This window comes from Capricornis sumatraensis, chromosome 1, assembly GCF_032405125.1.
Source record: "Capricornis sumatraensis isolate serow.1 chromosome 1, serow.2, whole genome shotgun sequence".
In the NCBI taxonomy this organism is placed as follows: Eukaryota; Metazoa; Chordata; class Mammalia; order Artiodactyla; family Bovidae; genus Capricornis; species Capricornis sumatraensis.
The window spans coordinates 163,266,155-163,281,619 of NC_091069.1; the positions used below are offsets into that span (position 1 = coordinate 163,266,155).

The window sequence follows — 15,465 nt, forward strand, 5'->3', positions numbered from 1 at the left end:
GACTTTTTTTTTTTTTTTTTGCCGCATCTCCCTGCATACAGGATCTTAGCAGTCTTTCAACCAGGGATTGAACCCATATCCCCTTGCAGTGGAAGATACGAGTCTTAACCACTGGACCACCAAGGAAGTCCCAATAAGACTTCACCTTTACCTCCAAGTGGCTTATAGTCTAGAAAGACAAACCACCAAGACCTTCAGCAGTTCTAAAAATTTCAGGCCGACTTAGGTCTGAAGATTTTTCGCAAGGTCTGGTTTGCTCACGCCAAATACGCAGTGACCACTGACAGCGTATCAGCTGTGCCTTCCTGGTCCTTAATTAAAACAAACAGATGACATCTTTATAGAAACCTTTCACTCCAAGAGTTCTTCGTACATTGAGCTCCCTTTAATTTATAAAACGTGTTCTCAGTGTTTTCAGATTTAAAAATCGCATTAAAACGCTATACTCTTTGAATAAGTCAAACTGAGGCACAGCGGTTTCCCACCAGGATGGAAGTTTCTGGATGAAATCCGCCTGGCAGCAGAACAAGCTGAGCGTTGCAGCTCCCAGCCCCGCCCCTCCCGCCCCACCAGACAACTGTTCCCCTCCGGGCAGGGGCAAAGTGGTTTGGCAACTCCTGACAGATGGACAGCTGGGAGAACGGACTCTCCCACAGGCCCCGGCCCCTGCGCAGCTGTGCGCGGGTCTTGTGCGCAACGCCGGCTGTCCCCCGGAGCAGCGGAGAGAATCGTGCGGCTGAGAAAGCAGCTCTCCGCGGGAGGGAGGCGGGCGGGCTTGACTGACACCGGAGAGGGCTGGCTTTTTGGAAGGCTCTTAGCAACGGCCCTGGTTTGACCCTCCTCAGCCCTGAGAAAATCGAATCAGTGTACCCTTCTCCCAGGCGCTTGTAGCATCAGCAGCGCAACGTCAAGGGGGGGCCTTCCTCCCTGCCTGTTAATTACCTGCTCTCTCCCATCTCAGGGTTCCTGCCTTTGCAAAAGTGCCTCTGGGAGGAAGGAAGAAACGACTCCCACCCAGCCCCCTTGCTGCCCCGGGGCTTCAGGCTTGACTGTGAGTCCTGGTGCGTCGTTTCGTCTTATTGATAGGCGGGACTGAGAGGCGGCATCCAGTCCCCCACTCCCCAGCCCCCACTCGTCCACCCCCACCCCCCTCGGACCGACAGGGGCTTTATTCTAAGAGTCACTGGCGCGTGGCTGCGCTTTCTCTCCCGTTTGTAGGTGAAACCCCAGTGACTTCATTGGCTCCTTGATTTAAACCACGCCCGGCTCTCTGCCCGCTTTGCTGCTGCCGGGCCAGGCGGCCCAGCCACATCCCAGCCCCGGGTGCAGAGAGCCGAGCGGCTGCTCTATTGTGTGGATGCCTCGCGTGTCCTCTCTTCTCTTCCAGAGATGGCTAACAGGGGCCCGAGCTACGGCTTAAGCCGAGAGGTGCAGGAGAAGATCGAGCAGAAGTACGACGCGGACCTGGAGAACAAGCTGGTGGACTGGATCATCCTGCAGTGCGCCGAGGACATAGAGCACCCGCCCCCGGGCAGAGCCCATTTTCAGAAATGGTTGATGGACGGAACGGTAAGGACTGGCAGCGATCCTAGTGAATGAGGGCGAGCGGTGGGCAGGGAAGCCCTCCAGGGTCTCCTCTTTTTACGTGAGGCTGGCTGCCGGAGGAGCTGCGGCTGCCAAGCTCTTGTCTCGTGGGGAGGGAGATGGGAATGCCTTTATCTCTTCGGGGATGGACGATCTGGGCTCCCTGCTAGAATTCCCTCGCTAGATTAGAGGACCCTCCGCCCATCCCGGACATCGCAGCTTGCTTCTGAGTTGCTGGCAGATTGGAAGCCCTTTTGCTCTTTCCAGCGAGAGTAGAGATAAGTATTTCCTTGAGATCTTTCCAGCCTTCTTGGTGCATCAGCTCCTGGAAGGGAGATGGGGCGTGTTGTGGGGGGTGGGGGGTGGGGGGATTCCTTCCCCCAGGAATAATAGGTTGGTTACATAGTAAAACAAAGGAAGGGGTGGAGGAGTAGGACTCACCACCTTCCCATTCTTCCTGGAGCTATCCGCCTTGGGGATGCTCAGTGCCTGTCTGTGGAATGGGTGGGTTCTCATGAAACTGAAGGGAATCCTTATCTGATAACTGCTTTTCTAAGGAGATGCTGCTGTGTATTTGGGTGGATGGGGACCACAGGCTCTGCCGATGCCAACAAGCCGGTCTTTTCCCACAGGCTGTGATTTACTGTTACATAACTGCTGTCCCAGGCTTCTGTTGGGTTATGCCCAGCGCTTTGGTTATAGGTGTCTGGGGGGAGCCACCCAGTTTGGTTCCTTTAAATATCATTAGCCCTTATCTGATGCATTATTGAAGCCTGATTCTGATCTGCCTTTTGATGGAAGAAATAATACTGTATCATTCAACCTCTCTGGAAGCCACTAACTCATCCCTCCATTGAAAGCTTGAAATCGTGACTGCATCACTGCACACATTCCCTCTCTAAACATTCTTTCCTTCACCCAGAAAAAGGAAGGGAGGAGTTAGGAGGGAAGATGATTCCCAGGCTACCGGCCTCACCATGGTCAGGAGCAGCCAAGGATGGGTTTTGGGGATTCAGTGTGGGAGCCTGGCCCCCCAGCTCAGAGCCCATGCCTTTCTGGGGTGCCAGATTGGCCCAGGCCCAAACCTGTAGTCTGTGCCCCGTGGGGGCCAGGATTCACTTTGCATTTAGGGACTAGTAAATACAAAGGGAAGCACTGATTCTGTCCCCCACCCCCACCCTTTCCCTCCTCAGGTGTTGTGCAAGCTGATAAACAGTTTATACCCACCAGGACAAGAGCCCATTCCCAAGATCTCAGAGTCCAAGATGGCTTTTAAGCAGATGGAGCAGATCTCCCAGTTCCTAAAAGCTGCGGAGATCTATGGTGTCAGGACCACCGACATTTTTCAGACCGTGGATCTGTGGGAAGGTAAGCAGCTTTCTCGTGCCTTCGGCTCATTCTCCCCTCCCCCACCCTCTTGCTTTTCTCTTTGTGAAACCTGCCCACAGTGTTCTTCCGTGTGCTCCCATGCGTGTGTGCGCATGTGATTTGAGTGTGTGAGAGGATTATCAGCTGTCACCAGGCGCACTGTTTGCCTCCTACTTTGTGATATTCTATTCCAAGTGTTCCTCCTCTAAGGGACACACACCTCGGGACCCAGCAGGGACCCAGCAGGGACCCAGCAAACTAAAGGCATAAACAGAAGCCTCTGTGGAGAGGAAGCTAAAAAGGCTGCGTGGATGCCCCTTGTTTCTCTTACTCCTCCCACAACGTAATTTTCTCTACAAATGATAGCTCCTGGAGGGGATGGGGGTCGGCAAGTATGCTTCTGACTCACCAGCAGCCAGGGTTATAGACAAAGCTGCCTGGTGCAATCTTGTCATTCAATCTGAGAAATAATAGCACCCCAGCCTGTTATTAAATGATTACCTGGGAGGTTGATGACTGTACCTTCCAGATGTGTATTTGCTCAGAGACAGTGACAAATGATTGTTTTCTTTTATAGTTGTGAATTGATTTAAGAAATCTAACAAGGCATAAAAAGGAAATCAAGTTTCTAGACATATTTATCAATCCACCACCATTAGGGAAAGTGATGTGGATGGAGATACCACCAGAGAATTTGGGACCCATGGTCATAGGGCTCAGAGTCCCCTGGAGCCAAATGTACACTTCCATCCAAGCATGTTTTTCCACAGCAGGCCTGCCGCGGTGGGGAGAGGGAGGGACTTGTGTGAGCAGGGCTACCAGGTTGATGCTTCGCTCTCACACTCATTCAGTGGTTCAACCAACAGCACACTCAGGGCAGTGACCCAAGTGGCTCTGCTGACAGTGAGAATGGACAGACTTTCCTGGGATCAGGAGACAATGATATGTGAAGGGGTATTCAGATGATGGTTGAACCATATTTCTAGCAGAGGACCATTCTATTAAACACCTTATAAAGAAGCAATTGCCTCCTTAATCCTCACCCCCCCAACACACACCCTGTCTCCATGTTGTGCAGAGAACTGGCATTTCCTGTTTCCTTCACAGATAAGTACTTAAAAATCCTAAGATGCCCATCAGTTTATTAGTCATGTTTTGCTATTATTTAGAAGCTCAGATATTCAGACCTTCGGGCCAGGCCATTGAACCTCATGGACACTAGCCTCCAAATCCCCATAGAATGTCATCGTTGAGCTTTAGTCCCTGCTTTATAGGTCAAAACTATGCTGATTTTTCCTTGCTAATAGTACCTATTGCTTATCAATATTTTCCTCAACACTAGGCACGGTACTATTGCCGTTCTGCATCATACCAATCAGTTCTCCTAACAGTTTCAGGAGAGGGGGTGTTGTCGTATGATTGGCTAGTAATTAGCAGAGCCAGGACTCAAACCCAGGCTCTGTGATGTCAGAGAGTAGGGCCTTCACTCGTCTGCGTGCCGTGATTTAGCCAGCATGCTATTTCCTTCCCCCACACCACGAGTGTGCTGTTGAGTCACAACCGTGAGTGAGGAGGCGAGAAGGAGAGGGAGTATGATTCAGGGCTGTGTGGGACGGAAGGTGAGAGCCCCTGTGCTGGCAGGTTGTGTGAATTGAAGGGGTCCCAGTGAGTCCCCCCACCCCACCGAGTACAGGAAGTAGATAGGATAAGGAAGAAACTGGGAGGGCTGGGGGAGGTGGGGAGCCCGAGGGTGCTTTTCTGTGCTGAGGAGGCTTTGCTTGTCTTTCCTCTTTTCCAAAGACCACACAGGTGGACTTTAGGCACAGGAGGTGCTAGCAGTGAGGGGGAGGAGGACAGGGGGCAAAGGTTCCCTGATAAGTAGAGTAGATGGTGATGACACTAGAGCTCACCCACAATTACTTATGTATATTGTACTACCTGCCCCAACCCTGGGTATCAGCTAGCTCTCAGGGAAGGAAGTTGAAAGGCATCAGTGTGACAGTGGGCCCCTGAGATGGGGTAGTGGAAGGGTGGGCTCCAAGGCAGGGTGATACTTCTAGAGAAAAGGGGAAAAGCAGACACTCTAAGGTGGACAAGTGGGCTCCCAGGGCAAAAGAAGGGGCTGTAAAGGAAATAAAGAAGGCAACTGATTACTGCCAGGGTGCTGTGGCTGAGATGCTGTAGTCAGGAGAGCTGGCATAGAACAGATACTTGAAAGTGTCTAGAGGCTCCAGGGCCTGGTGGGCCCCTCCATGGAGGGACAATTCAGGACTGAGTTTGGGAGATTCATTCTGTGTGCTAGAAGGGATACTTGACATCCCCCAGGAGCCCTGTCTGCAGCTTGGGCTGGTTACCATACAATGGAGCCAGAGGCAGAGAAGTGGGTTGCTTTGAGCAGAGATGGGGGAGCGATGTGGCCCTGGGTGAGTCCAGGAGTGAAACCCATGGAATAGCAGCACCGACAAGCGCAAGGCTGGATCCTTCTGCCAGAGCTGCTGGTCCCCTGCGAGTCTGGGGATGAGTAAGCTGGCGTCCAAGGGATGCCGCTGGGCAGGCTGGCAGGTGTCGATGTGCCTATGTGCGTGAGAGGCTGTCCATGTTTGTGTGCTCAGCTATTGGACTGGCCATCCCCTTAGCTTAGTTTCACATTCTTCTTGCTCTTCTGCACCTGGCCTGTGGTTTTGACGCTGTCATCAAATTTCACATTACTCACATTCACTCCTGATTCCACGCATTGTGGTCATGGTAGCTGTGGCTCCGAGGGGCCAGCCCTCGTTGCCTGGGTACTTCTCTTCCTTGTCTGCAGGCACTTTATACTCGACAGCTCTCAGTCCCTTGTCTCCCCTGCTTGGCATCTTACTAAGTAAGGCTCTGCTTGCCCATGGCTGCCCAGTGACTCTGTGCTGCTCTTATGTTGCAGACGAATAAAGTCGCAGGAGCCCAAAGCTTGCCAAATGCCTTCTCTTTTAGCTTCAGTTGTTTAGACAAGCAGACGCCCCAGAGGTATCCTCTATCTTGAAACCCCTTTTAGATACAAGGTGGAATGTTTGGAATGGATTTGGGGGCAACCAGAATAAAAGGTTCAAGGCCTTAAGAAGGAACCCAGGGCTGAATGGTCTAAAAAAAACAACTCAACTACAGAGATATAGATAAGGTTACTGGAGTTCCCCTTGAAGGAAGCTGGGTGACCTGTTCCTTTCAGTGGTAGAGGAGCAGTGAGGGCAGCTTAGAGCCATGGAAGGAGAGGTCTTTCTCATGGATGGGAGAAGGTGGATGCCTGGCAGGTTTGGGATTCACCCTGGGTCCCTGGAAAGGACGGGTGGGGCCATCTCAGTAGTGACTCAGGAGAGCAATGGAGGTTAGTTTTCAGCATCTCTTCTGTGGAGGGAAAGAGAGAAGGAGAGAAAGAAAGGAGCCAGAAAAGGAGGGGTGTCTGTGTGTGTAAGAGATAATGCATGAGAGCAGGTGAGTGTGCTGGTCACAAAGCGTGCAAAGAAATGTCACCCTGGAGGGTAGGAGAGTGCAGGCCCCTAAGTCAAAAATTAGACCACCATATTCAAACCTCTGCTCCACCATTTACCAATGAACTTTTCTAAGCTTCTATTTTCTCACTTGTAAAATGGGAATAATAGTGTCTGTTTCACAGGGTTGATGTGAGGTGTCAATGAGACAATGCATTAAAAGTGCTTAGCACAGTGCTTCTACTGTGGAAGAGTAGACCATAAAATATGATAGCAATTTTCAAGTTACTATTATCATTGTCTCTTTAAAAAGACTAATAGAAAGTGAGGGCAGCAGGAGCAAGGCTGGGAAGGGCACATGTTCTGTCTGGAATGAATGGACTTTATTAAGGGCCTCACACAGCAGCTGGTAGGATTGCCTGGAAGACCTTTTCTCTCTCTGTCATCTCCAGTGGCTTCACCTCTGGCCATTCTCCAAAACGAGGGGCCATCTTTTGGGTCTCTTTATTGACTTTTTCTCACCTCTACGGTCATTAGCCTTCTTGTTTTTCCCCATGATATAGTATTGCTTTGCCTATTCCAAACCGAGGGGTCTTGATACTATGGGAAGAACGTGAGTTTTAGCGTCATGCTCCAGACCTTGCTTAGACTGCTTAGTTTCTCAGAGGCTCAGTTCCCTTCTCTGTAATCAGCTCTCCCCTTGTAGGATTCTTGCAAGGATTAAATGTGTAAAACGCCTAGCGCGATGCCTGGCTAAGAGACACCTAATAAACGTTGGTTTTTTTCCCCTCTGCTGTCAGTCCATCAGTAAATATCCTTTTTGGTTCCCATGCATAACCAGGCAATGAGTATTAGACAACCTAGAATTCTAGAATGTCAGAGGAGGCAAGACTCAAAGATCAGTCACATCTGATTGCTCTTCCCCATAATCCTACTGGTGAGGGTCTGGGACACATGGCTTTATGCTGTCTTCGTGTTCCCCTCCTTGATGACTGAGTGTCGGCAAGGTTTATACTGAGGGTGGAGTGCCTGGAATATATTCCAAATATGGAGCCGTATATGTTCTCTGGGAGGTGTCACTATATGTGCCATTCCTCAATAGCAAGAAAAGACGAGACTTTTCACCAGTCTGAGAGCTGTTTGGGGACACTGTACGGTACCCGTAGTGACTTGAGACATTACAGAAATGCCTGCTGCTTGAAGCCTCCTTTTCTCTCAGAGCAGCCGTTACTGCATTTACTCCAAGCACTGCTCACTCTGGTGTTTGGCGGGCTCTTCCTTTAGCAGCGGTCCTTCAGCTGCCGTGTGCACCAGAGAGAACCTCCCATTAGGCTTGTGAAAACCCAGATTACTAGACCTCACCCCCAGAGTTTTGGAGGTATTAAGTCTGGGGTGGGGCCTAGGGGTTTGCATTTTTTACCCATTCACAGGTGATACTGCTTCTGCTGGTCTGGGAACTCCACTCTGAGAACCACTGCCCTACAGAATTTCTCAGGGAGGCAAGGAGCCCAAACTACCCTCTGACATTTCCCCCTGGTCTAAAGCAATAGTTTTCTACCTTGAGTGCAGAATTGAGGGTTATGCCTAAATTATTACTCAGGAAAATAAGAAATGTCTTTTTCATCCACTGACTGCTTTCTCTATAAGTCCCGAAAAGATTGGAAAAAAAAAACAAAAAAGCACCCAGTATTCTAAGAGCAACAAGGTGGAGTCAAGAGTACTGTAAAATAAAAGTAATTCCAAAGTAAGAGCTTTGAATGTAAGACTAGTATTAGTATTGAAAGCAGAGTATCCAGCCTGACTATACCTGCCCAGATGACTCCTCTGGCCTTGTTTCTTTCTCTTTAACTTTTTACTTTTTTCTACCCAAAGACATGCATAACAGAATGACAATAATTTTTTAAATTAAAGGAACAGAATCCTTGTTCAGGTATCTTTTCGGTAAAAGCCTTCAAACGCTATGGCACTGGGGTTCCTTATAATGTAGAACCCTTGGCCCGCCCCCCTCCCCTGGACATGATCCTTTAATTGCTGGAGTGTAAGACCATACCAGGGAGACACTGTGCTGTGAAAAAGCAGTAAACGGGACAGAGTGCTATCACGTAAGTTGCTTGAAGAGATTCTGACAAGGAAAGCTACCTCGCCACCATCTCTTTTTATAATTGCAAGTCTAATATTAGTTTCCCCGATGACAGGGGGCTGGAAGGGCTCAGGAGCCTGATTAAAATCCTGAGCTCTTACTGTAAGCGTGGTCCCTCTCTTTTGTGTATCACTTTCCTTCTGTAGCCAGTGGTCTCAGATCACCACCTGGACTCTGAGCTTCGCTGGTGGCTCAGCCGGGAAAGAATCTCCCTGCAGTGCAGGAGACTCAGGTTCAATCCCTGGGTCAGGAAGGTCCCCTTAAGAAGGAAATGGCAACCTACTCCAGTATTCCTCCCTGGGAAAATCCCATGGACAGAGGAGCCTGGAGGGCTACAGTCCACGGGGTCGCGAGAGTTGGACACGACTTGGCGACTAAACCACCACCGCCACCTGGACTGTTTCATTCATACACTCCCGGCATCGAGAAAAGTTCCCAGCACCTAGTAGGTACTTTAGAACCATTCTCCTCCTCCCCGTTCTTCCTCTTTCACCCTCTTTTTCTTGGAGAAATAGCCTTGAACAGCAATTTCAAGCTGTCTTGTCAAAATGTCTGGGGTAGTTTTCAGGAAGCAAAGCAATTCCAAGCTTCTGAGGTTCTGAGCAGCCTCCCCAATGTTTAACTATTGATGTTACTTCTGACTTTGTGGAGAGTAGCTCTGAAGGAAGCAGTTATTGCTTAACAACTTTAATTTAGTACCTACCACATATCAGACATTGGGATGGTTTTAAAAATTAAAAAAATATAGTATTGGGGGCAATGCTTTCGTGTCCATCTGGCTGCATCAGAATCATCACAGGAGATGGTCCCAGGATGTGAATTTTCAAGATCCTCAGGTAATTCTGATAATCGGTCTAGTTAGGAGTCACCAGGTGAAACCCATGTTTCTTAAATTTGTCTGATGGCATGAATCATATGGAAAGATTATTAAAAATACAAACTCCCAGGCCCCACCCAGGACTGCCAGATCAGTCCCTCCAGGGAATGACCTCAAATTTCATATTTTTTTTTTAAAGAAAGTCAGAAATTTTTATATTTTTAAAGTGATTCCCCCAACCCCATCAGATAAATAATTCCAGAAGCTTGGGAAACTATGTCCTAGAGCAGGCTGGGTTCTAGGCAGATGGATGTGCGGTTGTGATTCAGCAGTTTAGCTTTTCCTGCTTTATAACTGGCTCACTTCACAGATCTTTCCTAACCTCACTGCTCCTTCAAACATTTCAATGTTTGACTCTCAGTGACAGAAATCAACCTCCAAAAACAGCTCCCTTCTACCCAATAGCACTTCATCTGAGCTTCTGAACTGGCAAGAGAAATGAGGCTGGAATAGAGGCTCTCTTCCCATTCTGTTCACCCAAAATAGTAGAATTCTTTCCAAAGTGTGCCTTTTAGAAAATAAAATGAGACATGAACTGGTTACAGAAGGCAGATTTCTGTTCATTTATATTACTTAATCTTGACAATAATTATTTTGACTTGATCTGCAAACTGGTGGGGATCTCTGGGCCCCCAACTGCTTTCTTTTGCCTTAATCTGACTAGGGTTGAGAAATTATTCCAAACAAAACAAAGATTTGAGGTCATTTGAAATTTGTGCCCCAGATTTTATGGGGATTTTATGCCTGTGGGAGATGGCAGTGTGGCCTCCTAGACTGTTTGTGGGCTTTGCCTTCAGACAGACCTGAGTTAGAGCTTGGCCCTGATTTACTTGTTGGGTAGCAATGGCAAGTTAATTAACTTTCCCAAGTTTAATTTTTCCATCCACCTGTTGGGAGGAATCATACCAAGTCCATGGGGGCCAGTGAAACTGTTAGTTGCTGAGTTGTGTCTGACACTGCAACTTCACGGACTATAGCCCGGCAGACTCCTCTGTCCATGGAATTCTCCAGGCAAGAATACTGGAGTGTGTAGCCATGCCCTTCTCCAGGGGATCTTCCCGACCCAGGGACTGAACCCCAGTGTCCTGCCTTGCAAGCAGATTCTTTACCGTCTGAGCCACCGCCTCACAGATGGCTCTAGTGGTGAAGAACCCGCCAGCCAATACAGGAGATGTAAGAGACATGGGTTCAATCCCTGGGTTGGGAAGATCCCCAGGAGGAGGTCATGGCAATCCATTACAGTATTCTTGCCCAGAGAATCTCATGGTCAGAGGAGCCTGGTGGGCTATGGTCTGTAGGGTCACAAAGAGTTGGACACGACTAAAACGACTTAGCAGCAACAGCTACGAAATGGAGGTCACAATCGCATATAATGAAGTGTTTTTGAAGTGAAAGTTGCTCAGTTATGTTTGACTCTGCGACCCCATGGACTATAGCCTGCCAGGGTCCTCTGTCCATGGGATTCTCCAGGCCAGAATACTGGAGTGGGTTGCCATTTCCTTCTCCAGGGGGTCTTCTGACCCAGATATCAAACCCAGGTCTCCCTCATTGCAGGCGGATTCTTTACCAGCTGAGTCACATGGGAAGCCCACGATACTGGAGTGGGTAGCCTATCCCTTCTCCAGGGGATCTTCCTGACCCAGGGATCGAACCCAGGTCTCCCACATTACAGGCATATTCTTTACCATCTCAGCTACCAGGGAAACCAATGAAGTGTTTAGCCTATCATTTATAACAAATCTCTTGTCTCTGGACCTTTCTTTTTTTAAAAAAGTTTTTCCAGTTTTTCCCTGTCTAATGCCTGTTTACCCAGCTTCTTCTGCCCAATCACGCAATTTCTTCCTTTCGGACGCTTCTGGCTTGAGGGGGGGTGGGATTTATAGGTCTACATTCCTGGATGTCTTCCCCTTGCCCCCAGCTGAGTTCCCTCTCTCCTCCTCTCTGGTCTCATGCAGTGTGTGTGTTAGCCCTATGTGATGGGATGGGGGCTGGGTCTATGGTTTAACAGAGCTTGCTTCCCACCCCTGGCACCAGGGTAGTATCTGTGGCTGCTTGCCAGGTGCCAGGCTCCACATTTTCCCAGATCCTGGACATGCCAGATGTGCTCTTTCCAACCACCAGGCACAGATTTCCGGTGTGCTTCCCGTAGAGAGTGGAGATGAGTGATGTACCCAGACCTTCCTAAGCGTCCACGTGCTTCAGTTTCTCAAGGTTCTCTTTAACAGCTCACTGCTTGAAAGCAAGCCCTCTCCTTATCTCCTCCCACAGTGATCTTTCAGAATATCATCACGACAGTTCTATCCAAAAAAAAAAAAAAAAAAAAATGTATCCTATGATACAGTGACAGTCACAGAAATGCTTTAAATCTGCGGAAGAGAGGGAACATTCTCATAACCTCTCCTCCATTTCCTCTCTCTGACTTCTAAGTATCCCTTGGGCCCGCCTCCTTCCATCTGCTGCCCAGATCCTCCTTTCTCCACCACCCCAGCTGTTCCTTGCGTCTGGTGTGGGGCTCTCCATTGAGAAAGTTTCATCTCTGTATGTATTATCCATCCCACAGGGCCTCACAATCCAGGAAATCATCCTGTGGTTAATGTGGGCAGTGGAGGAGGGGGTGGGGAGAGAGATGAGGATCCGCTGTCTCTCTCTCCTCTTTAAATAAATGGACATCCTGAACTGGACTTCCTCTGCGGGCCTTAATAGTTTATTTTGTGATAGTTACGCTACATTCTCACTTTTTGTCTGCCTTTCCCCTGCAATTCTGTATTCCCTGGGGACTAGGCTGCAGCAGCCTGCCCCGGGGAGATTGCAGATGGTTCACTCAGTCTCAAGAGGAACTTTAGTGTCTGCCCTTAACTTTCACAGCCCCCTGCTAGACTGAACACTGCACCTCTCCCCCAGCCTGGGGCTTTAGCTTCTGCACTCCACACTTGTGCCGTACATATGTCTGTGATCTGGTTCTAGATTGTGGAGCTAAGCACAGTAGCAATTTCCCTTTTCCTTGTCCAGGCCATGTCAGCTGGCTAGAAGCGGGGAGGGAGAAAGGATGGGAAGAGGAGACTGCCTTGTAGGCCAGTTGTCCGCTCCGTGGGTGAAGGGTCAGGGCTCCTTCGGTGACAGCGTGCCCCTTCCCCTTGAGTGAGGGGCATACCTCTCCTTCACTTTCTCTGTCTCTCCTCCTCTCTCCCTCCCTCACTCTCTCTCCTGCAAGCCATTTATTTATTATCTCCATTTAGCTCCTTTCAAGCAGCACAAAATGAAGAGCCTCTCACCACATCACACTGGATGCTCTCTGTGTTGATTTGCTTGTCTTCATCTGCCAGGCCTCCAGCCCAAAGAACCAAGTGAATACTCGATCTGATGCACATGGGTGATTTTAGACCCTTTTAACCCAGATAAAGTAAAAGAAAGAATCCTCCTGGGGTTTGGTGCAGTTCATCCATCCAGTCAATATCTTTCCAGTTTCCTTTTCTCTTTTCAGTCCGGAGGAAAATCTCCTGTGCAGATCCCCGTGCCAGTCTGCCCACAGCACCTCCTCTCCCCACTGCTTGTAGAACCCTCAGAGGCTGGGGCCTCTGCTAAGGGCAGGGACCCACCTCTGTCTGCGCTGCTCAGTTATTGGAATGTGTTACGCATGCAACTGGGAATGGGTTCGAGCCTGGGTGTCTCTGGGCATGCACCACATAAAGAATAGTCAGGAGATGTTTGTTGTTGTTCCTTTCTGAGGAGTTTGGCTGTGGTTGTCTTTGGGCCACTTTGAGGTGTATTTTGTATGCCTCTCTCTCGAGGGTGCTCAACTACAGTCTCCTGAGAACTTCTTCCCAGAGGTCCAGCCCCATCCTCCTTGACTCCTTGGCCCCGACACACGCTTGGCTTTAATCTCTCCATTGGCTTCCAGGAAAGGACATGGCGGCCGTGCAGAGGACCCTGATGGCTCTGGGCAGCGTTGCTGTCACCAAGGATGATGGCTGTTACCGGGGAGAACCGTCCTGGTTTCACAGGTAAAAAAAGGCCTTTTCAGTCACACGCTCTCCTCTTCCCTGGGCCGAGGATGATTTTCACAAAAGTGAGCATCTGAAGCCTTGGAGCTCCCCGGAGGCTATTTGGACACAAAGTCCAGGCTAGGCACAGGCAAACACAGCCCCGCAGCTGAATCTCCCAGAACAAGGCTAGACCGACACTGCCAGTTCAGGTGAATATACCACCAGAGCTCTTCCTGCTTTTCAGATACCTGACCACTGCAGCTCACTGCCCACATTATGTCTCTCCTGAGACGGAGCAGAACTGAATGGCTTTTCTCACATCTGCCTTGATGTCTGAATTTGGTTTTATTATGAGCCAAGTTGCCCTGAATGTACGTATTTATTTATTTTCCCACATAATGAAAGGAAAATATGTTTTATTTGTTGGAACCGTCCTGTCCTCCTAGCATATCCATTAATAGCATTCTCTATCACTCTCAGAGGTGGCCTGAAGTGGATAATAAATTATATCGTCGTGTCAGTAAAGGGCCTTTTCCTAAAGAAATTTGTTTTGCTGTTTGTTTGGGGCAGAGAGAGGTAGCAAGGGAGCTTAAAGTTAACCCAGTAGCTCAGTGGGGGATGAAAAGAGCACCTTGTACAGATAATTGACCCTTCATTCCTCTAATCCCCTCTTCTTGACAGTTTGAAAAGGTACCAGCTTGTGGCAATTTAAATGAACCTGGTCTGAAAAGCTCCTAGATATTGCCAGGTAAAACCCTGGTTTTAGCCCCCATTTTGTTAGTGACCTACCGTAGTCTATATGGCCCATAAAACCAGCATTACTTACTATCTGGCTCTTCACTAAAGCTTGCAGACATCTGTCTAGGGGAAGAAATTTCACCTCCTTAACTCACTACATCCCTCAGTGCTAAGGTGGAACGTTCATCCTTGGCCCCATACAGAAAAGGGTTTAGTGGGACTAATGAAATGCTTAATAAAAAAGAGCTGATTTTAATTTTCACAAGGGCTTGAGGTAACTGGTGAGAGGAGAGACAGGAAAGCTGTCTGAGAGTAAAATCTCCAGAGAAGCCGTGCCAGTTCTTTGCTGTGGAAATTCTGGAAATTCACTTGAAGAGTATAGAGGTCGTGTATCATGGTAGGGCCCATCTGTGGTAGGGTCCTGGCCCAGGTGGTGCTGTAACCCAGGGTAGGGTCATAGCTCAGGGTAGGGTCATAGCTCAGGGTAGAACCGTAGTTCTTGGCAGGACTGTGGTTCAGAATAAGACCTGTCCTTCTAATCGGTGGCCCCCAAAAGAACATGTTTAACTGCATATCTTGGGAAAGTTTTAAAAACGGAATGAAATTGTTCCATCTCATTCCCTCTGCCCAGGAAAGCCCAGCAGAATCGGAGAGGATTTTCGGAGGAGCAGCTTCGCCAGGGACAGAACGTAATAGGCCTACAGATGGGCAGCAACAAGGGAGCCTCCCAGGCAGGCATGACCGGGTATGGAATGCCCAGGCAGATCATGTAAGACGCCACGTCCCACAACCTGTAGCGGGGACAAAAGTGCCGCGTCGTGGTCTCTATGATAAAGAAGTAGTTAGTCACCTTCTGACCTTCTCAAAGCCTCCTGCCCCTGGTTTTTGCAAGTGCTGCGTTTCTGCTGCGAATCCACGTTGCCTACTGCTGCCACCTCCTGTTCATTTAGAACTATGCAAAGACTCCGCTTCCTCTTCCTCAGCTCCTTTGCCCTAGAAGCCTTCGTTTGTCTGATTATTTATTTATTTATTTGCCAAAAATTTCCCTCCTCAACTTACAGAACGCACCTAATAAACAAATTAGTCTTGTGTCTTCAAATGTAAAGTTTCTCCTTTGTCTCTAGGGACTTTGCAGGCAGGGCTGGTCATTTCATTCAAGAAGCCAGCAATATGGGATTAAGCTGTATTTATAGCTATAGAAATGTAAGTTAACTTTGAGGTAGCCCTTGCAAGGTTATATTGGTCATCTTGACAGTTGCGGTAAAACGTTTTGGAACAGTTTTGCCCACTCTGACAGCCTGAAGCCAAGAGCTC

At 48.9% G+C, this 15,465-nt stretch overlaps 1 protein-coding gene across 3 annotated transcripts; it reads left to right on the plus strand.

Annotated features, from left to right (window-relative positions):
• The first annotated feature begins 619 nt into the window (after positions 1 to 619).
• TAGLN3 (transgelin 3) lies at positions 620 to 15,204 on the plus strand. 3 transcript variants are annotated; one of them, XM_068975887.1, is made up of 6 exons: positions 620 to 730; positions 962 to 1,051; positions 1,388 to 1,569; positions 2,778 to 2,952; positions 13,329 to 13,431; positions 14,783 to 15,204. In XM_068975887.1, exons 3-6 carry the CDS (start codon positions 1,390 to 1,392, stop codon positions 14,922 to 14,924), a joined length of 600 nt encoding a protein of 199 aa, XP_068831988.1. In that variant the 5' UTR covers positions 620 to 730; positions 962 to 1,051; positions 1,388 to 1,389; the 3' UTR covers positions 14,925 to 15,204. The 3 variants fall into 3 exon arrangements, with proteins under 3 accessions (XP_068831988.1, XP_068831997.1, XP_068831979.1); XM_068975896.1 differs by having other exon boundaries at positions 626 to 730; positions 962 to 1,061; XM_068975878.1 differs by having other exon boundaries at positions 633 to 1,051.
• Positions 15,205 to 15,465: the final 261 nt, after the last annotated feature.

What these genes read in the sequence shown, in the direction of transcription:
- TAGLN3 (XM_068975887.1), top strand. Translation starts at nt 1,390, where the DNA reads ATGGCTAACAGGGGCCCGAGCTACGGCTTAAGCCGAGAGGTGCAGGAG. An exon ending in AATGGTTGATGGACGGAACG is followed by an intron (nt 1,570 to 2,777) that starts GTAAGGACTGGC and finishes TTCCCTCCTCAG; the next exon opens with GTGTTGTGCAAGCTGATAAA. An exon ending in GAACCGTCCTGGTTTCACAG is followed by an intron (nt 13,432 to 14,782) that starts GTAAAAAAAGGC and finishes CCCTCTGCCCAG; the next exon opens with GAAAGCCCAGCAGAATCGGA.